General features: G+C 42.0%; 1 protein-coding gene across 1 annotated transcript in view; it reads left to right on the plus strand.

Annotated features, from left to right (window-relative positions):
- The window catches only part of PCSK2 (proprotein convertase subtilisin/kexin type 2), a 256,536-nt gene that overhangs the window by 208,146 nt on the left and 25,461 nt on the right, over window positions 1-22,929 (plus strand). The window contains exon 8 of the mRNA XM_032859225.1: window positions 1,919-2,094. Coding sequence (XP_032715116.1) covers window positions 1,919-2,094 — 176 coding nt within the window. The remainder of the gene's footprint in view (window positions 1-1,918; window positions 2,095-22,929) is intronic.

Consider the following 22,929-nt stretch of genomic DNA (forward strand, 5'->3'; position numbering starts at 1 on the left):
GCTCGGTACTCAGAGATCTCACTGTCTAGTGATGTATGTGTTGACCAAGAAGAGCTGTAAAGCAACCAAAAGTGTTTATTTGGGTCTTAGAGATTGCAATCAAGGAGACATGGAGTAAAATGACATCCAAACTGTGCTTCAAACTGCAAGCAGGGAGTATGGGCTTACACAGGCAAATCCCACAAGGTCCCGTAACTTCTTTCGAAAGAATTATCATTTGTACTGACAGAGTTAAAGGGAATGTCTAAGGTTTGCTCTTCATCTAACACATGCTACATTATCTCCATTTCAGTCCAGAGTAAAAGGATGTTTTCCAGGAGGTGATTAAGGTGTAATCAACAAGTTATAATTGATAAGCCAAAAGTCCATGCAGTTCCCAAACTTGAAACAGGAGATGGGCAGAGGCCTTGCTTCCTGGCATCCTCCCCATCCGATTTTGGATGCCTCTTTTAGCAGTGCTTACTTAAGGTTGTAATTGCCTTCCACAAATGAAACTCACAAGCAAGCAATTATGCTAGAAGGCAGAAAGTGTGGTGCTGGAGGAGCTGGGGTTGGAGGATGCAAGGGGAGGAGGGGGACTGGATCCAGAATGACAGGCTGGGGATATGCCTACTGAGCACATGGGTTAGTCAGAGAAGGACAAGCATTGCGAGAAAGTGTATGCAAGCACATGGAGTCTACTATGGGACACTGAGGAGGAAGGAGAGACCCTTGGAGAGGAGACAATTTTATGTCAATTTCACGGGCCCTGCAAGAACCTGGCTTGTCCTTATTCAAATGGGCTTGCATGCCATGTGGAGAGTGATGCTTGTGTCCTAGTGTCCTTTGGCCATGGTAAATATAGTTAAGAGGTGTCAAGATCCAGGTTTTGACTGTGTAGAGCCCAGTCCCTTCACTTCATAACTCCCATGAGAAGAAAGACATAGGGCAGCTGCTCTAACATTCTAGGGTCCTTACCACAAAAGAGAACCAGTGTACGGTGCAGAGAACACTACGGCCCCCCAACAGCAATATCTGGAGGGTAGTGATAGAGGGACCAAGCACCCATCCCATTGGCTGCCTCTGTGCTAACCCTGGAGAGGCTTGTCAGGGATAGTCAGAGAGTGATGTAAACTATGGGTGCCCACCAGTGCACCCCCTTCTGCATCCCTGTGTGCAGCTCAGGTTTACCCAAACACAATCGTGGACCGCAGGACTCTGCTCCTTTTTAACGTCTCAGCTACTTGTTGGAAGAGCACAAACTTTACATAGATGACATAGGGGGAAAAAAAGGGGGGACTGTGTCATGCACCCCATTACTAATATATTTCAGAATGGTTCATTCTACATTTCTATCTTCTGCAAAACCCCTTCTCAGCTACTGCGCAACTTGGAGTTCTCTTTTCCTGACTCCCCCAATCTCTGCGCTGTTCCTGCCCCTCTCTCTACCCCCTAATCTCTAGGATTTACTCTGAAATATTTAATATCAATTGCACCCCCCCACACTGTCCAGACAGTGGGTATATTTCTCCTCCAAAACTGCCCACCCACCTGTCCATACCCAATTGCTGAAAACTGAGCTTTCAGTTTCAAAACTGGGAAACACAGTTATCAAGGAACCTCTTTAACAAAGGTGGTCTCTCTCCATCAGAAATTCTAGTCAAGTTTGGGGGACAGGGAACAATTTCTTCAAATAGTTACATAGCCAAAGGCATGGCGGGGTCCCAAAAGGATCGAGTGAGATGGTCTGTGAACCATTCTTCATCCTCTGAAGGTGTAGCCCATCCAGCCTGAGGCTGGACTCAAGATGCCATAGCATCCCCCAGGACACCTGGGTGGCAGACCCTCCAACCATACCCAGGACCCGAGCCCTCATCATCACCCTCCTGCCCCACTGGGCAACCAAATGCGGTGTTTCCCTGCCCACATGGGGCCACAGGTATCCGGATGCTGGACCAGCCCTTCATGACGGACATCATCGAGGCCTCGTCCATCAGCCACATGCCTCAGCTGATCGACATCTACAGTGCCAGCTGGGGCCCGACTGACAACGGGAAGACGGTGGACGGCCCCCGCGAGCTCACACTTCAGGCCATGGCCGACGGCGTCAACAAGGTAAGGACTTTGCTGTGGCCACCTGGCCCCTATCCTGAGGGGTAGGGTGGGGGACGTTGAGGGTGGGAGACATCCAGAGGAGGTGAGAGAATGAAGCAAGGGGCAGGGAAGGAGGCAGAGGTGGGGCTGTCACTCAGGACCTTGGAGAAATGGACCCCCAAATAGGGTTAGTGGTGAGAATTTATTGGAGGGGACTCCTATAAAGGGCAAAGAGGAGGGGGCAAGAGGTTGCAGGAGGTGCCTTCAGACAGCAATGCTGGCCTTATTTGCATAAAGGAATGGGGAGGAAGGAGAGTCATCCTGGCACAGGATGTGTGCTGGCACCCCCACTGTGCCACAGGTCAGCTGGGAGCAGCCCCCAGGCAGTGGCATCTGGGTGTGGAAGGGACGGCTCTAGCACCCATGAGCCCCCGGTTTTTGAAGCTGCCCTTCCCTGGAACAGAGAGCCAAGGAGAAGAAACCAAGACAGAGCCTCCAAAGGGAGTGTCTCCAGTCAGCCGCCCATATGAGAGGAAAGAAGTTCCCTTCCTACCATCTCAGGGTAGGGTCATCTCCAATAAGACATGAGCCAGGCCCCAAGATCAGAGTCTTCTGGGTTCAGGTCCCATTTAGGACACTCAGTGTCTGGGTGTATCTGCAAATGACTTGACCTCCCTGCACTACTGCATTTTACCTGTAAAATGGTGATAATCATTCATTTCTCCTGGGATCATTGTAAGGTGTCAATGAGATAAATATGCCAGTGTTTGGCACTGGGAATTTCCCCAGGAAGGGTTGGTGTTTATCCAGGTCATTATGGACGTTTCGTCAATCTCCCCAAAACTTTGTGGCATAAAGCCCAGTGTTTTGCTAGTCTTGTGGGTCAAGAACTCAGACAGGGCACAGAGGGGATGGCTGGTCTCAGCTCCAAGAGTCCTGAACTGCCAGTGGAAAGTTCCAGACTTGAATTGCCACACAGCTTTGTCTTCAAGAGCTCTTAGGATGGGCCGAGTTCCTCACCATTGGCGCCACAACACCAACCACTCAAGAGTACTTAGTCATTTTGTCTTAGTCTTGTCTTCAAGGTTGGACTTGCCCTCAGGTAACAGTGATGCCCTTTCCATGCTTTGAGTTTGCTTATCTAATCAGCCATGGACATAGGAATCACATTTCCCAAGATTACCACATGGTATGTGGAGTAAGAGTTGTCAGGTCCTAAGTGAAGGAAAGACAAGTATGTCACGTTTAGTGGATGGACTTTTGGAAGTGCATTTTAGGAATTTTTAGAAAGTTTTCTTCTTGGATTTTGACCGATCTCAAATGGATGGAATGGTTATAATCATGTTTGGATATATAAATTAGCACCATTATAAATGAACTACAAAATGCATTTGTTCTGTTTAAGTTATTTAAGGTCTATGTGAAATATACATGAACTTATTACTTGTACATTTATATCACTAAGAGGTGTGTGTACGAAACACCCCAAACTCAACAGTAGCTTGGAAAGGTAAAAATATTGAAGAAAATTTGAGTGGGCAACTGAAGGCTATTTTGTTGTTGTTTTAAAGTGTTACAAAATGTCAACATTGTGTTTTGTTTTATTTTTAACTGTTGTCACTGTTAAATCCCACAACTTACTCATCTTAAAACTGGAAGCTTATACCATTTGACCTAGGTATGGTCACCCCAGTCCGCTTCACCCCTCAGGCCCCAGGCCCTGGTAACTCCCTGTTTCTATGAGTTTGACTTTTTTTAAGAGTCTACAGATAAGTGATACCATGAAGTTATTTGTTTTTCTCTGCCTGGTTAATTTTACTTAGCATAATGCCCTCTAGGTCTGTCCATGTTGTCACAAATGGTAGGATTTCCTTCTTTTTATGGCTGAGTGCGTGTGTGTGTGTATCTCGTATTTTCTTTATGCATTCATCTATTGATGGACAATTTGGTTGTTTCCATGTCTTGGGTAGTGTGAATAATGCTGCAGTGAAATTGGGGATGCAGATACGTAGAGACAGTAATTTCATTCCCTTCAGATTATCCCAGAAGTAGTACTGCTGAGTCATATGGTAGTTCTGTTTTTAACTCTTTTCCTGCACACTCTTTTCCTCAGTGGTTGTACCAATTGACATTCCCACCAACAGTGCACAGGGATTCACTTTTCTCCACGTCCTCGCCAACACTTATCTTTTGATAATAGTGAAGCCAACTTTTTCAATACGTTTCCTGAGGTCAGAGAATATGTTTTCCACACCAACTATCCTTGAAGAACATAATAAAGAAGAAATATTTCCAAGAGCTCTTAATTGGGGAAAAAAAAATCCTCAGAAATTGGCCTCACACTTGAAAACATGATGGATCAGCTGTTCAATCAATCGTTATGGAGTTAATATGTGAGTGACATTTGTTGGTTGAAAGATTAAAAGTCACATAGAAATCTGTAACTCTAGTGAACGCCAGTGGTGCCCACCTACATCTCCTTTATCAGCCTTGGGGTGCACCCCCAGCTGATAACTCATGACTTCCCTTTCCCTGGAGAATTGAATTACCCTGGCCTATGGGAGACTTTCATCCAGATGGTTATGCCCACACACACCCCCAGGAAGCAGCCCATAACCAATGACTAATTCAGGGTAGAAGAAACCAGCCTGCTTGCTCCCAGCAGGGATTACTCTGAAGCGTCATTTATTACCTCAGAACCTCCAGTGAATCAGGCCAAAGCTTAACTTAAGTTGAGAACATGTCGTTTGGGGTTCCTTCATTGCCTATCTTGTTTCACTCCCTCCTTGACAGATTTCCCCCTGAGTATTTGTTCTCAGTACACCTGGTAAGGCCAAGTCCCTACTTCAGACTCTGCTTCCAGTGAACCCTCTCTGAGACATTATCTCATTGAGGTCACTCTTTCCCTTGACTTCCAGGAAGCTCAGAATCAAATTTGTGCCTAACAATGTAGGTTTTTGTAGGCTAAGTTTTCTGCTATCCCATTTTCTCCCCCTCTCTCTACCAGCCATGGCCTCTAAAATCATTCCTTAGCTCTTGTTCCCATGTCCTTTTTTGTATTCCTATTGAATCCAAATCTATGAATACTGGGAAGTATACAATTTGTAAAAGAATTGATTAAATGAGTTCCATTTGATTCCATTAAATTTAGCTGTAAAAAGTCTAACTTTGGGATCCTCAAATTGTTTCCTACTTCCACAATTCCTAGTTTTAATGGACTAAACCATCTCACTAGACAAAAATCGACAGAGTCTGCACCCTAAACAATAATAAACAGTGAATCAAACAAAGTGCCACCCTTTAGAGCAGGGTTCCACCAACCTTGGCCCACAGGCCCGAACCAGCACACTAGCTATCTTTGCAAATAGTTTTCTAGGCTGATCCATGCCTTTGTGTCTTTGCAAACACAATTTCTCTTCCAATCAGGGCTGTCACAGTCTCCTCATGTAAGGAAGCACATGGGGCCTGGAATGATGGAATCATCCACAACCTCTCTTGTGGCCTGTCATCTCCATCTCCATCTTCACTAGACAGCTAGCGTTGCATGAAGGGAGGTCTGCCTCTGTTGCAGGGACTTTTTTTTTTTAAGAGTTGGCATGAGATTAGAGAGCTGAGCTTGACAGCTGAGAGATCCCAGTTCTCACCTCAATCCCATCCTGTGTTGGCCACAGGAATTCACACAAGTCACTTAGGTTCTCCAAACCTCACTTTCTTCTTCAGTAAAATAGTCCATATCAGTGGTCCTCACTGTGCAGCCACTGGACCACCTGAAGTTTGCCAGGGATACAGAGCTCAGCCCCATCTGCCCACCTGTTGTATCAGAGTCTGCATTTTAACAAGGTTGCACTTACATTTGAGAGGTGCTTCTCTAAATGATTTCTAGAATATATATCTCATAACCCCAAGATACTAAGACCACAAGATAATGTGGTTTTGAAAATCCCCCAATGACTAGGAAAGGGCAGTAGAGGTGACTTGTTTTCTGGAAGTAATGGCACTGTGCATCTTCATCTGGGTGGTAAGGGGAAGGGATTCATGACCAAGCTGGATGCTCTGGTGTTTCTCTGAGCTGCAGGAGCAAGGGCTCAGGTGGCTCAGCTTAAGGGGTTTCTTATAGGGATACACAATGAGGGACAAGATCAATGGGATGGATTCGAGCAGGACCTCATCCAGGCTGGGACCAGACATACGTTCTGGATCCAAAATGGCTGCAGGATTCTGGCCACAGAGCATATGGAGATTCCCATGGGAGCTCCCATGGGCACAGGGCTTGGCTGTTCTCTCGTGCCTGTCTCTCTTTTTGTGTCCCTCTCTGAATCCACTGTTCCTCTTCCTTGGGGCTTATGTTCATATGCTACGTCTGCATAGACAGGACCCCCTCAGCAGCCTTGTTTGTCATAACCTGTCGGGCTCTACTCCAGCCTCCATCTCCCCCACCACTCCCATGCTTGAAGGGGAATCTTGGCCCCAAATTAGGGGAGACACTTCTCTCTCTGGTAGGTTCCAAAACTAACAAATGTAGGTCCTTTGGACAGGTTTAGAACTTGAAGGGTCAGAGGTCAGTCAGAAGGCTGCTAACAGAGCCTCTTTCTTTTCTGTTCTGGTAACATCAAGTGGCAGTTGTCACCATTGCACAGGCTTTATAGAGCTCTGGAGGGGAAGTTTCCTCTGAACGGTTGAATTCTTTCAGAAGTCTCAATAGAAATATAACACCATGAGCTTCTCCTGTCTTTTGGGTGGAATTCTTCTCCCCCCCACCAAAATTCATATGTTGAAATCCTAACCCCCATCTCAGAATGTGACATGATTTGGAAATAGGGCCATTACAGTTGTAATTAATTAAGATGAGGTCATCCTGGAACAAGGTGGTCCCCTAATCTGATATGACTAGTGTCTGTATTAAAAAGGTAACTTTGGACACAGACACACGGGAAGAACACCCAGAGAACACAAAGGCAGAGATCGGGGTGATGCCTCTACAAGGCAAGGAAGCCCCCAGCAGCTTGGAGAGAGTCATGGAACAGATTCTCCCTCCCAGCCTTCAGAAGGAACCAACCCTGCTGACACCTTGACTTTGACTTTCCAGAACAGCTAGACAATCTATTTCTGTGGTCCACACCACCCACACTTTGTTACAGCACATCTAGAAAACCATACACCTTCCAGTCTTAGAATGGAGATTTGGCCAGATTCCAGCAGTGCAGAAACAGCATGGTCACTTTTTCAGTTATCCTTGATGTCACCTGGCTCCCTTTCAGATAGTTAAGACAGCCGAGCATTGATCCACTTACAACTTAGTCACATCTGACACCTTGAGAGGCAGTCTTCCTTCGCTTTCTAACATCGTTCCTCAAAGGAGAAGCTTACAACAATTCCTGTGTGCCATCAGCAGCATTCAGCCCATCTGAGAGCCACAAGGTCCCCTGACATTGCAAAGGCACAGTACCATTTACAGAGGGGGCTTACCAACAGGATGGGGGCAGGGGTAGGAGGAGGTGGTGCCACCCCATTTCAGTGCCTCAACAATTTGGAGGTTTTAGGATGAAATTTTGATACACAAACCACTTGTTTGGTTACTGTGTTGTTCACTGTGTGGCTGGAGAGAAAAGGTTGCATATCCAAGGACCCGGGACCAGGTGACAGTACCCTGGGGAACACTTGGCAGATGTCATCCTTCCCCAGCAGACAGGGATTTCCACTGAGAAGCATTTTTTGACACCCAAGGCCAAAAAGAGAGATATGTAAGTGACATCTGTCCTTGGTCTGAATTTACGATGTACATGGCATTCAATGCAGCAAATCCCCGAGTGGCTGCTGTCATTTTCCATGGACTTCTGAACTGCTCCCCACCTCTCAAGTCTGGATATGTCTCTCTCCTCCATCTGTAGCCTCCCCTGCTGCAACTAGAAAGGCCCTTTCAAGTGTGATTGTTCTGGAAAGCATGCCAACTGCACCAAAACTTAAAAAGAAAAATTGTTATGACTTATCTTCAGATGACAGCATGTAAATATTTTAGAAAGTGAAGTGAGTATGATGAAAAATACATGATTTCTCACTCGACTTTCCCCCAAGCTGTGGGAATGGTTCTTTCCTTGTTTCAAGGTGACATTTTTTTGGGCAGAATTATAGAATCTTGTAAGTGTTGGTGTATTATACATGAGCAAAGAGCTCCTCTCAGTTATCTGGTCTACTCTAAAGGGAAGTCTGCCTCGGAAAGGTAGTCTCCACTGAAACAAAGGAGGCAAATAATTACCTAGCTCACAAAGGTAGGTCTTGTGCTTGTCTTTGAATTTTAGCATCTTGTGGATACGTTTTGTTTGACGGACATAGCAATGATAAAGGAAGAGGAAGAGGAAAAGGAGGCTGAAGGATCTTTTGGGGGATGCACTGTTTGCCACAGATCCTACTACCCCAAATTATCTGACCTCTATTTCACACATAAACATCACCTACCTGGCTCCTTACAGATCTGAGTTTGCATTTCCTATATTTCTTCAGTGAATGCTTAAGTGAGGCAGCAAGGAGCAAAGAAGAGAAAAAGAAAGGAAATTTTTTCCCTTTATTTGTTTTTTTCCTTTTTATAGTCTACATACAATAAAAGCATTTTTCACATTTTATATGGGAAGTAGGTGATAGTCATAGGCCCCTGAATTATGAGATATCCAATAACTGACTTCTTTCTTAGTTTGGGATCCCATAAAAGCAGACCCCAAGACAAGAATTGAGTTCATGTAGTTGCTTTGGGAACTAAAGGGAGGACCAATAATGAAGGGGGAGGTATGACAGGGAAGAAAGGGGCCAATGAAGAGTGTGTCATCGAACCAGCTACCACTGGGAACAACTGGAGCTTAATCCCACTGGGAAACTGGAAAACCACGCAGAACAGGCACTGGAGTCATCCGTGCCAGTGGTAAGGGAACTGGGGTAAAAGTCATGGTCAACCTAAGTGGCACAGCACTCTTGGTCCAGGGGCAGGTGTGCAGAACAGGCTCTTGGGAAAAAAAACCCTTCTACAAAGAGAGCCCTGTGCTGGCATTTGGAAATCCCCAGTGCACAGAAGGGTTAAGGAATGTGGGCTTATGCCCACTGCCACCTGCTACAATCTCCAGAGTGCAGTTTGACAAAACCTAATCCTGGGCTTAGAGTCCTCGCTGTCTGGGTAATAAAGGACCAGTAGGGTGATGTGTTTGCTGGTCAGAATGATGCAGGCCTTGCAGAGACTGGTAGAGTAACAGAGCCCACGTGTTGGGGGACCACAGGGTCTCACATTGCCCTGACAACCAGAAGAGGCATTTAGACACCAGAGGGCCTTGAAAGTAACAGTTGATTCATGACCTTCTTTCTACACCTTGAGGAAGTGCAGCTACCCAGGGCAACCCGTGGTACGTCTATGGTTGGCTCTGATGGCTATATCCCAGCCTCTGATTAATCATGGTTCAGGGTTGCTACTGGAGGGAGCATCTCAGGAATATTTAAAGACAAGACTACAGAAAGTCCTCTGAAGCACAAGTGAGACAGAGCTTTGATTGTTAATCAGGTAGTCCCTGGGGGATTGCACAGGGCAGAAGCACAGATCCTAGCTCTTTGGGCTGGAAAGTACAAAAGAGGGATCATTTGCAAAATGGTGGCTTGAAGGGCCCCATGCAGGCCAGGGAGGTGGAGGGCTGCCCAGGGAGACAGGGATGAACTGGGCATTGGCGGAGCAAAGCCCTAGTGCAGCCCCCTGGAATTTAATCAGAGCAGTGCGTCTGACATGGTGGAAGTGAGTGCAGGGGCCTCTGGCAGGCAATGGATGCCTCCTGCCAAGGAACTCTCAGGAACAATCCATGAGCCCTGATTTATGCTCTGAAACCAAGCAAAGGTTCACAGTTGGGCAGGAGCTGCCAAAGTGTGGAGTCTGCGACCCAGTCTCTGAAATGATGGTTGCAGTTACAGTCCCTCCATTCATTTGTGATAAAGAGAAATGGAAGGCTGGTTGGTGGCTTTTGGGTGATTCCTTTCAAGTACTGGCCAGCCTGAGAAGGGATGGCCAACCATGATGGTTTCCCATTTTTAGCACTGAAAGTCCCACTTCCTGGGCAAATCACCAACACTCAGTCACTCCCCTGTAGCTTTATTCATGGAAGTGACTTACCTGAACCCAGAGAAAACCCCAACCAGCTTGAGGGATTGACATGAATGTTAACCCTTCACCAACTCCAGTGACATCAGAAAGGCTAATCATGGTGTGTTTGGATCCTTCTAGAAATGAGATAGGATTGCATAAGAGTCTTCCCTACAAAGCCTAGATGTGGCAAAATAGGTAATAATTAGAGGCAACAATAGTAGGCACCATTAAACATGGCCTTGAGTAAAGGATTTAATCAGAACCAAGGGCAATGTACCACCCTCTGTTTGGCTTTTCTGGAACTTGTGACACCCCCAGGGCAGTCTTGAACTCCTGTGGAACCTGACGGGGACACAAAGCAGACTCCGTGATCCAGGGGCAATTGCCCAGCTGCACTGTCCTGGTGGCCAGTTCACAGGAGCTCTCCAGGGGCGCTGACCCCAGCTCCCACAGGGAGAACCTGCTCATCAGCTCACACCTGGCTGGCTTTTCTCCCTTTCCCATTTCACATTCCCCTGCCCCTAACATATGCTTCCTGAGATCATCCCTCCCCAAACTAACTATTACTCCCTGGTCCTTGTCTCAGTGTCTGGTTTTGAGGAACATAAACTGGACCTAGCCCCTTTCTCCTATAGGTGTATCCAGTAGCTTTCTAAAAGTAAGCCTAGCTCCTTACAGGAGGACCATTCACCCTTTGTCCCCATTTAAGGACCTTTGTGCATTCACCACCACTTCCAGCACTGAGTACAGAAAAGAGTAGAAGTGATAAATCATGAACCCAACCCAATGGGAATATAATTCCCATTATATTTTATGGGAAATATACTGTATGGGAATATAATTAATCACTTATATTGTGACAGAGGGGGACTCTCTAAGCATAAAAGCAAAGAGAAAATATTTACCAAAATATGTAATAAATATTACTACATATAACCTTTCAAAATTTCTGCAAGTCTGGTCATTGTTAAAACTCGGCAATGGATCCATGGGGATTCATTATAGTATTCACTCTACTTTCGTTGTGCTTAGCATTTTTCAGATGAAAAGATTTTATTCATCCCCCAAAATAAAAAGCATTTCAGTAGGTGGATAAGTTGTCAAGAGGAAGAATACACATTTCAGGAAGAATGAAAACAGCAGCTGCTCTAATATTATACAGATGGCTATTTGTGGCTTGGGATAAAAATTCCAGGGACTGCATTACACAGAGATTTCTTTCAATGCTATATCTGCTAGAAGGCAAATGGAAGTGAACATGATGAACTGTATCAGTCAGGAGAAGCTACATTAAGCTGTGGTAACAAAGAGCTCCAAAAGCTCAGAGGCTTCAAACCACAGGAGTTGATTTCTCATTCCGCTACACATCGCCATGGCCACTAGGGGGCTCTGCTTATCAGTTTCTCGGGGAACAGAGGGGACATCTGGGACATTGCTAGGCACTGTGCAGAGGGAAAGAGGGTGTTCTACAGCCACTGGAACTGACTAGTAAACAGTTCAGCCTAGAAATGACACTATGTATCAGCCACTCCCACTCAAAACTCATTGATTAAATTGGCTTACAAGACCCCACCCAACCACAAGGGGATCAGGGACCCAGACAGTGGACAGCTAGAAATATAAGTCATATAGCACCAATGACTACTACAATGAGTCCAGAAGAGCTGCTAGGTGACTCAAAAGGTAACCAGGGATCTAGTGAGGACAAACACAATGTCAAAGATGTTTGTGACCAGCTTGAGTAAAATTGTTCAACAAACTGTGAGCGCAGAAAGGCAATAACTGTAAGTCAGTACATTGTTTCATAGTTAAAATATGTATTTGCAAAAAATAATTAGCTTATGCAATATAGTGGGAAATTTTCTGCAAGTCAAAACACAATATATGTTTAATTTAATAGAAGATTAAATAAATACATATTAAATAAATACATATGTAATATAAATGACAAAAATTTGGCTAAAGTCTTTAATATAGAAAGAGCTCTAACAAATCAGTAAAAAGAAGATGAAAGAAAAAAAGGCAAAGGATATTATCTTTGAGGCTTGGTGCTTTGTTAAGCTATTATAAAGCAACAATACAAATGAGCAATAAGGATGCAAAAAGAAACTCAACTGGCCGTGGAAAAATACATAACTCGAACAACAAGGTACCATTTTGCCCACAAAATTGGCAAAATTATTTTTGAAATTGTATGATTCTAAATATTGTGGAATTCTTATACATTGCTGATAAAAAAAAATAAATTGTTAACAAGCTTTATAAAGAGTAGTAGCATGGGAGTATGGATCAAGAATCTTTGAACAGTCATTCCTTTTACCCTAAATTCTTTTAGAAAGTCTGCCTAGGACACCTGGGTGGCTCAATCGGTTGAGCACTGGACTCTTGGTTTGGGATCAGGTCATGATCTTGAGGTTCTGAGATCAAGCCCCACTATCAGACTCTGTGTTCAGTGCAGTCTGGTGGAGATTCTCTCCCTCTCCTTCCCCTTCTGCCCTTCCTCCCACTCTCATTGTACTCTCTCTCTTTCTTAAATAAATAAACAAAATATTTTTTAAAAAATGGAAATGTGCTTAAGGAAATAAAGAGAAATGCAAAGACATATATAAAATGATGTTCATTCAGAACTTTAAAACTTAGAAGCAGCCTTCCATGTATGTCTAAGAGAAAGAGTAAATAAATTATGGAATGGTTATTTAATACAACTAGCAAAAATTACAACATAGAGGAATATTTAATTATATCAGGAAATGTTTTGCTATTATATTATAGTAAAAATACATTTGAAGCAGGGCCACAAAAATGGATATATTTTATGATCCTAATTTCATTCTTTAATCTATCCTTATACTTCACATTTGTATATTAAACTGGCAGGGATCCACAAAATATCACCAAGGATTTTCTATTCGTGGGAGATTATAAAGGATTTTTATTTTCCTCTTCAGGGTCTAGATTTCAATTGCTCTATAATAAACATGATTTTTGCAATAAAAATGCAATAACTTTTTTTAAAAGTATGTCAGTGTTGTATTAAGATGTCCAGGTGACTGGAAATAAAAAATTAGTACAACCAAGTGTTTAGGAAGAGGCTTGCCTCCCTGGTATCTGCAAGCAGGTAATACCAGTGGGTGGGAGCCTGGTCTGGTCATTTGCCCAGATCACTACACATTGGTGTGAGCAAGAGGGACTGACTCGCTTTGACCCCATTCTTCTCAAAGTGGGGTTTTCACCTCCTAGGGCTGGTGATGTGCTGGGCGGGGGCACATAGAGCTACAGCACCAGTCTCTGGCTAGAACTTTACTTTAGCTGACGGTAAGCAATTTGAGACATTATTTTTATATTATGAACAAAATACAAAATCTGCATGAACTTTTACGGCATTTGCAAGGCGGGGAGTGATGTCAGCATCATGGCAGCGTGAGTCAATCCCTTTGTTTCTGCCCTTTGATTTATAAGTAGGGCATCCATAGCCCAATAAGGGCCCCTCTGCACAGCACACCAGGACTCCAGAGAGAATCTAACATCTGTATACCTGAAGGTGGGTGGATTGGACCTTGTGGAGGACACAAAGTCAAGAGCATTGCAGCAGAACACAGAGAGCACCAGCAGTGGTGCCTGTAACCCCAGTAACCCTGGCAGTGGCAGTGGCCCCAGAGACCAAGATAACCACAGCAACCCGGGACAGCAGCAGCACCCGTGACCCCAGCACACCCGGCAGCGGTCCCAGAGACCCTGACAACCTCAGCGCCGATGATGACCCCCCTGCCCAAATAACTGTGACAGCTTCAGTGATCCCTCCAGAAGAGCAGGTTGAGGGTGGAAAGTGTGTGCTCCCAAATACAGCCGTAAAGCCCTTAGGGAAGAAAGGAGGAGGTGAGGTGGGAAATCTGTGCTATATCGCCACCTTCTGGAAACCAAAACAAAGACCTTTAATTCCCAACCTCTTGAACTGTTAAAATCAAAGTAAACAAAACTTTACCAAAATGAGAAAGGTATTCACTACTTTGAATGTGCCAGCAGAGGCACATCTCACCAAACACCATGAAAAAAATCACAGTAAGAAGGTATCACCAAAAGAAAAAAACAGTTCTCCAGCAACCAATCTCCAAGTCAGAGAAGATTAGGATCTGATAGAGAACTCAAAGTAGCTGTTAGGAAACCATTCAGCAAGCTCCAAGAAGACTCAGAAAGGCAATTTAATGAACTTAGGAACAAAATAAAGAGAAGGAGTACTTTTGCAAGAAGACTGAAATTCTGGAGCTGTAGAGCTCAGTAGATGAGATGAAGAATGCATTAGAAAGTACTGGAAATAGTACAGATCAGATACAAGAGAAAATAGGTGAGCTGGAAAAATCAGAATCTAGAAATGATTCAGGTGGAAGAAGAGAGAGAACTAAGATTTTTAAGAAGCAAAGAAAAAGCTATCAGACTCTCCTAGGGGGACAAACATAAGAATAATGGGTATATCAGAAGAAGAGAAGGAGAGGGAGACAGGAGGGTTATTTAAAGAAACAGTAGCTGAAAATTTCCCAAACCTGCGGAAAGAACTAGCCAAAGCTAATAGGTCCACAAAGCTAATACATCACCTTAACTATCTGAATGCTGGAAGACCCTCTTCAAGACATATTATCATGAAGCTGTCAAAAATTGATGATCAAGAAAGACTGTTAAGGCAGCCAGGGTTGGGAGAAGAATGTAACCTACAAAGGAACCCCTATTAGATTATCAGCACATTTCTTCAACAGAAACTCTACAGGCCAGGAGAGAGTGAAATGTCATATTCAAAGTATTGAAAGATAAAAATTTCTAGCCAAGAATACTTTATCCATTAAATTGACCCTCCCAAATGAAGGAAAAAAGCAAACACATAGCTGAGGGAGTTCACCACCACTGAACCTACCATTTAAAAAAACTATTTTTTTAAATTAACCTACCATAAAAGAATCATTTTATATATTAAATTATTTTATTATTTTATCATATTATTTATTTTATCATATTAAATTATTTATTTAATTTTATTAACCTACCATAAAAAAAATTTTAAAAATGTTGAAAGCAGCTCTTCTACCTAAAATGAAAAGACAAAAATACCCCCAATTTTTACTAAAATGATGGATAAAGTAAAAATTATAGCCCTCTTTTAGACTAGAGTATTAAATGATTGTAACATAAAGTTTAAAAGAGAAAAGCATTAAAAATAAACATAGCTACCACAATTTGGCAACAAACTCACAGCATAAAAGGAGCTAATTTGTGACAACAAAAGCATAAAAGGGAAGGAGGAAAATGCCAGAACCTGTAGAGTCAAATGAAGATAAGTTGCTGTCAACAGAAAAAGGACTATTTTATCTATGAGATGTTTTACATAAACCTCATGGGAACTACAAAATGAAATCTAAAGCAAAGATAAAAACACTTAAAAAGGTTGACAGGGTGGGACATTGAGCAAATTATCATAGAAAACCACCAACCTAAAAAGTAAATAAACGAAAGAAAAAGAAATAATGGAGATTCAAAACAACCTGAAAACAAGATAAACTGACAATAGTAAGTCTTCATCTATCAATAATCACCTTAGATGTAAATGGATTGAACTCACCAATCAAAAAGAACAGAGCATCTGGATGGATTAAAACAAAGACCCAACTGTATGCTGCCTTCAGGCGACTCTTCTCAGCTCCAAAGACAAACACGGACTCAAAAGTGAAGGAGCAGAGGATGCTACCCCAAGAAATGGTAACCAAAAGAAAGTGGGTGTAGACATATTTATATTAGACAAAAGAGACTTCAAGCCAAAATTGGTAGCAAGGGACACAGTGGGACATTATATAATTATGATAAAAGAGTCAGTACAAATCTTCCTGCACTTATGAGAGGGTTGCATCCTGATAAACCCATCATGAGTTAAAAATATAAGTTGAAAATGCATTTAATACACCTAACCTACCAAACATGATAGCTTAGCCTAGCCTACCTTAAATGTGCTAACAACACTTACATTAGCCCATAGTTGGGCAAAATCATCTAACACAAAGCCTATTTTATAATAAAGGGTTGAATATCTCAGGTAATTTCTTGACTACTGTACTGAAAGTGAAAAACAAAATGACTGTATGGGTACAGAATGGCTGTAAGTATATCAGTTGTTGGCCTTCATGATTGCGTTGCCACTGGGAACTGCACCTCACTATTGCTACCTGCTCTCAGGAGACAGTATCGTACTGCATAGCACTAGACTGGGAAAAGATTAAAAACTCAAATTTGAAGCATAGTTTCTATCCATGAATATCATTTTTGCACCATCAAAAAGTCAAAAAACCATAAGTCAAACCATCATAAGTCAGGGAACCTCTGTTCATCAAGAAGATAATAGCAATTATAAATATATACACTTCCAACATCTGAGCACCAAAATATATTATGCAAATGCTAAAAAATCTCAAGGGAGAACTATACAATAGTACAATAACAGTAAGGGACTTCAATATCCCACTATCAACAATGGAGAGATTGTGCAGACAGAAAATCTACAAGGACACATTGGAGTTGAACCACACTGTAGAACAAATGGACCTAGGAGACATGTAGAGACATATAGGAGACATTTTCTGGTCTCCAAAGACCAGAAAAACAGTAGAAAGAACAACAACAGAATACACATTCTCAAGTGAACATGAACATCCTCCAGGATAGATCATATGATAGACCACAAAACTAATCTTAGAAAATTGAAGATTGAGATCACATCAACTATCTTCTCTGACCACAATGGCATGAAATTGGAAGTCAACCAGAAGAAAATGAGTAGATCTTCAAATATGTGGAAAATAAATAGCACATTTCTAAATAACCAATGAGTCAAAGAAGAAATCAAAAGGAAGACAAATTATGTTGAGACATATTAAAATGAAAATGCTTCATATCAAATTTTGTGGGATGCGGAAAAACAGTTCTAAGAGGAAAGATTATAGCAATAAACACATATTAAGAAATTAGGAAAAAAGAGGAACTAACTAGTCAAGCCCAAAGATAACAGAAGAAAGGAAATAAAAAAGCAAAAATAAATGAAACAAAGACCAGAAAAACAGCAGAAAGAATCAGCAGAACTAAAAACCATTACTTTAAAAAGATAAACAATATTGACAGCTAGACTAATTCCTTAGCTAGACTAAAAAAAGAGAGAGAGAGAGAGAAGACTCAAATAGAACTTGAAGTAAAAGAGGACACATTACTATGGATACTACAGAAATACAAAGACTTATAAGAGACTACTACAGACAAATATATGCTAACAAATTACATAACCTGGTACAAATGGATAAATTTATAGTAACACACAACATACCTAGAATGAATCAGAAAAACAGAAAACCTGAACAGATCAGTAATGAATTAAGAAATTGTCAATGATGAGAAAACTCCCAACATGGAAAACTCTAGGGCCAGATGACTTCACTGGTTAACTCCACTGAACATTTAAGGAGGAATTAGCACTAATCCTCCTCAAAGTCTTCCAAAACATTGAGAAAAGGGAACACCTTCAAACTCATCCTAGGAAGCCAGCATTATCTTGATAGCAAAACCAGATAAGGATACCACAAGAAAAGAAACTCTAGATCAACATCCCTGATGAATATAGATGCAAAAATTCACAACAAAATACTAGCAAATTGAATTCAAGAATACATTAAAAGCATTATACACTACGATCAAGTGATATTTACCCTTGGGATGTAAGGGTAGTTCAACACATGCAAATCAATAAATGTAATTCATCACATCAACAACATGAAGATAAAAGCCACATGATATCTCAACAGATAACTGGAAAAGCTTTTGACAAAATACAATATCATTTCAGGATAAAAAATCTTAATAAATTGGATATAGAAGGAACATACCCCAACACAATAAAGGCCATAAACAATAACCCCACAGCTAACATTATATTCAATGGAGAAAATTTGAAAAGATTTCCTCTGAGATCAGGAACAAGGCAAGGTCACCTATTTAATATAGTATTAGAAGTCTTAGTTACAACAGTTAGGGTAAGAGAAAGAAATTAAAAGTATCCAAATTAGGAAGGAAGATGTAAAATTTTTGCTATTTGAGGATGATATGATGTTTTTAGAGAAAATCCCAAAGAGGCCACCAAACTGTTGGAATTAATGATTTCAGTCAAGTGACGGACTGCAAAATCAGCTTGCAAGAATCAGTGGCACCTTAAAAAAAAAAAAAAAAAAAAAAAAGAATCCGTGGCATTCCTTTACACTAAGACAAATCACTGGAAAAAAAGAAATAAAACTATCCCGATCAAAATAGCATCAAAAACAATAAAATACTTCGGAATAAACTTAAGGAAGTTAAAGAGCTATACGATTAATTCTACAAGACTTTGTTCAAAGAAACTGAAGACACAAATGAAAGACATCCCATGTTTGTGGATCAGAAGAATAAATATTGTTAAAACGGTCATACCACTCAAAACCATCTAGAGATTCAATACAATCTCCATCAAAATACCAAAGAAATAATCCTAAAGTTTGTGTGAAACTACAAAAGGCCCTGAATAGCCAAAGCAATCCTCAGAAAAAAGAACAAAGCTAGAGGTATCACACTTCTTGATTTTAAACAGTACTGCATAGACACAGTAATAAAAAAAGTATGGTACTGGCACAAAAATAGACACATAGACCAATGGGACAGAATAGACAACCCAGAATTAAATGCTGGCATATAAGGTCAACTGATACTCAACAAGGAAGCCTACATTACCCTGGGGAAAGATCATCTCTTCAACAAATGGTTTTGGGAAAACTGGAGAAACACATACAAAACAATGAAACCAGCCTTTATCTCACACCACTCACAAAAATTAACTTAAAATGGATCAAAGATTTAAATGTAAGACCTGATACCATGAAACTCCTAGAAGAAAACAGGGAAGAAGTTCATCAATATTGGTCTTGGCAATGATTTTTTGTACATGATGCTAAAAGCAAAAACAAAAACAAAACAACAAAAGCAAAAAATCAACAGATGGGACTACATCAAACTCCAAACTTCTGCACAGCAAAAGAAACAACAAAGTGGGACAACAACCTACAGAATGGGAGTAAATTTTTGCAAACTATTTATCAGATCAAGGGTGAAGATCCAAAATATACAAAGAACTCACACAACTTAATAAAAAACCAAATTCTATTAAAAGTAGAAGAACTAGGGGCACCTGGGTGGCTCAGTGGGTTAAAGCCTCTGCCTTCGGCTCAGGTCATGATCTCAGGGTCCTGGGATCGAGCCCTGCATCGGGCTCTCTGCTCAGTGGGGAGCCTGCTTAATCCCTTCTCTCTCTCTGCCTGCCTCTCTGCCTACTTGTGATCTGTCAAATAAATAAATAATAAAAATCTTAAAAAAAAAAAAAATAGAAGAACTAGATAGTCATTTGTCCATAGAGGATATACAGATGGCCGCTAGGCACATGAGAAGATGCTTAAGGTCACTAATCATTGGGGAGATACAATCAGAGCCACAATGAAATGTTATCTCACTCCTGTTAGAATGGCTAGCATCAAGAACACAAAAGAAAAATGCTAAGAAGGATGTGGAGAAAAGGGAGCACTTGTGCACTGTTGGTAGGAATGCAAATTAGTACAACCACTATGGAAAACGATATGGTGGTTCTTCAAAAAGTTAAAATAGATTCTCACCATGCAATCCAGCAATTCCACCTCTGGGTTTATATCTAAAAGAAGAGGAAACCGGATTTTGACAAGACAGTTGCATGTTTATCATAGCATTGTTCACAATAGCCAAGATATGGAAACAACCCAAATGTCCATCCCTGGATGAATGGATTAAAAAAGCTATGGATGCCAGGGCACCTGGGGGCTCAGTCAGTTAAGCATCTGACTCTTGATCTCAGGTCAGGTCTTGAGCTCAGCGTCATGAGTTCAAGCTCTTGGAGACTACTTAAAAAAAAAATGTAGATTATGTATACAATGGAATATTATTTCGCCATGAAAAGGGAGGCTATCCTGGCATTTGCAACAACACATTATGCAAAATGAGAGAAGTCTGACAGAGAAATGCAAGTATCATATGATGTCACTTATGTGTAGAATCTAAAAGAGTCAAACCTGTTAAAAACAAAAACAAAGAGTACAATGGTGGTGACCCTGGGATGGAGGGGAGGGGGACCTAAAACTGATGGTGTTTAAGGGTACAAACTTGTAACAAGTAGCAAAGAAGCCATAGAGATCCAGTGTACAGTATAATGGATACAGAAATTACATGGCACTCTAATGAAGGAATATGATCAATCTTGCTTCAATGGCAGTCATATTATAGTATATAAATACATCCAAGTAGGGGCACCAGGGTGGCTCAGTGGGTTAAAGCCTCTGCCTTCAGCTCAGTTCATGATCCCAGAGTCCTGGGATCAAGCCCCGAATTGGGCTCCCTGCTAAGCAGGAGCCTGTTTCCTCCTCTCTCTCTGCCTGCCTCTCTGCCTACTTGTGATCTCTGTCTGTCAAATAAATAAATAAAATCTTAAAAAAAAATCTAAGTAATACACTGTCTACCTTAAGTTTACAAAATGTAACATGTCAAATTTATTACATAATAATAAAAAAAGAAATTTAGGGCTTGTGAGAGGCTGCTTTAGGCTATGCCCTTAAAAAGAGCAAGTTCCACGAAAATAGACTCAAAATGGATGAAGGACCTCAATGTGAGAAAGGAATCCATCAAAATCCTTGAGGAGAACACAGGCAGCAACCTCTTCGACCTCAGCCGCAGCAACATCTTCCTAGGGACATCGCCAAAGGCAAGGGAAGCAAGGGCAAAAATGAACTATTGGGATTTTATCAAGATCAAAAGCTTTTGCACAGCAAAGGAAACAGTTCACAAAACCAAAAGACAACTGACAGAATGGGAGAAGATATTTGCAAACGACATATCAGATAAAGGGCTAGTGTCCAGAATCTATAAAGAACTTAGCAAACTCAACACCCAAAGAACAAATAATCCAATCAAGAAATGGGCAGAAGACAGGAACAGACATTTCTGCAAAGAAGACATCCAGATGGCCAACAGACACATGAAAAAGTGCTCCATATCACTCGGCATCAGGGAAATACAAATCAAAACCACAATGAGATACCACCTCACACCAGTCAGAATGGCTAAAATTAACAAGTCAGGAAATGACAGATGCTGGCGAGGATGCGGAGAAAGGGGAACCCTCCTACACTATTGGTGGGAATGCAAGCTGGTGCAACCACTCTGGAAAACAGCATGGAGGTTCCTCAAAATGTTGAAAATAGAACTACCCTATGACCCAGCAATTGCACTACTGGGTATTTACCCTAAAGATACAAACGTAGTGATCCGAAGGGGCACGTGCACCCGAATGTTTATAGCAGCAATGTCTACAATAGCCAAACTATGGAAAGAACCTAGATGTCCATCAACAGACGAATGGATAAAGAAGATGTGGTATATATACACAATGGAATACTATGCAGCCATCAAAAGAAATGAAATCTTGCCATTTGCGTTGACGTGGATGGAACTAGAGGGTATCATGCTTAGCGAAATAAGTCAATCGGAGAAAGACAACTATCATATGATCTCCCTGATATGAGGGAGAGGAGATGCAACATGGGGGTTAAGGGGATAGGAGAAGAGTAAATGAAGCAAGATGGGATTGGGAGGGAGATAAACCATAAGTGACTCTTAATCTCACAAAACAAACTGAGGGTTGCTGGGGGGAGGGGGGTTGGGGGGGTGGGGTTATTATGGACATTGGGGAGGGTATGTGCTATGGTGAGTGCAGTGAAGTGTGTAAACCTGGCGATTCACAGACCTGTACCCCTGGGGAAAAAATATATGTTTATAAAAAATAAAATTTAAAAAAAATGGGAAAAAAAAAGGAAAAAAAAAAAAAGAGCAAGTTCAAGGAACACCTGGGTGGCTCAGTGGGTGAAGCCTCTGCCTCCGGCTCAAGTCATGATCCCAGGGTCCCGGGATTAAGCCCCACATCAAGCTCCCTGCTCAGTGAGAGCCTGCCTCTCCCTCTCCTCCCCGCCCATGCTCTCTCTCACTATCTCTGTCACTATCTGTGTCTCTTTCTTTCTCAAATAAATAAATCTTAAAAACAAAAACAAACAAACAAAAACAAGTTCCAACTAACTGCCCTTTGCCAATAGGTTAGAGTGTTAGCCTTGGCACCGCTGACACTTTGGGCAGGATGGTTGTTCCTTGTGTGGGGGTGGGTGTAGTAGGGGGGTTGTCTGGTGCCTCATAAAAGCTTAGTAGCATCCTTGGCCTCTATCCATGAGAAGCTCATAGTGCATGCACACACATCTTCCTACTAGATGCTAGCAATGAGCATCCAAAATGCCTCCCAGTGGTGTCCCATGTCCTGTCGGAGCACAAAATCCCCCCCAGGTGAGAAACTCATTTCATGAAAACTTTTGAGAGACATTAATCTAATCCCGCTAAACTCTGGTTCAAAGAGACCCCTGGTTCAAAGACGGAATTCAAAGTAAAGCTGTACCATGTATTTTTTTCATCAAAATGCACTTGCTTTCTTAAAAAAAAAAAATTAAAGTAGGACAGGAGAAGGGAACTCCGGTAAATAAAGGGTCGGGGCAAGTCTGACCTGCACTATGGAACAAGGGTGGGAGGATATCAGCAGACAGCCCACCCTCGCGGGTCCCTCTCCCTCCTGCCGGGAAGACTGC

Source organism: Lontra canadensis, unplaced genomic scaffold (genome assembly GCF_010015895.1).
Source record: "Lontra canadensis isolate GAN:19392208 unplaced genomic scaffold, GSC_riverotter_1.0 scaffold16, whole genome shotgun sequence".
NCBI classification, from domain to species: domain Eukaryota; kingdom Metazoa; phylum Chordata; class Mammalia; order Carnivora; family Mustelidae; genus Lontra; species Lontra canadensis.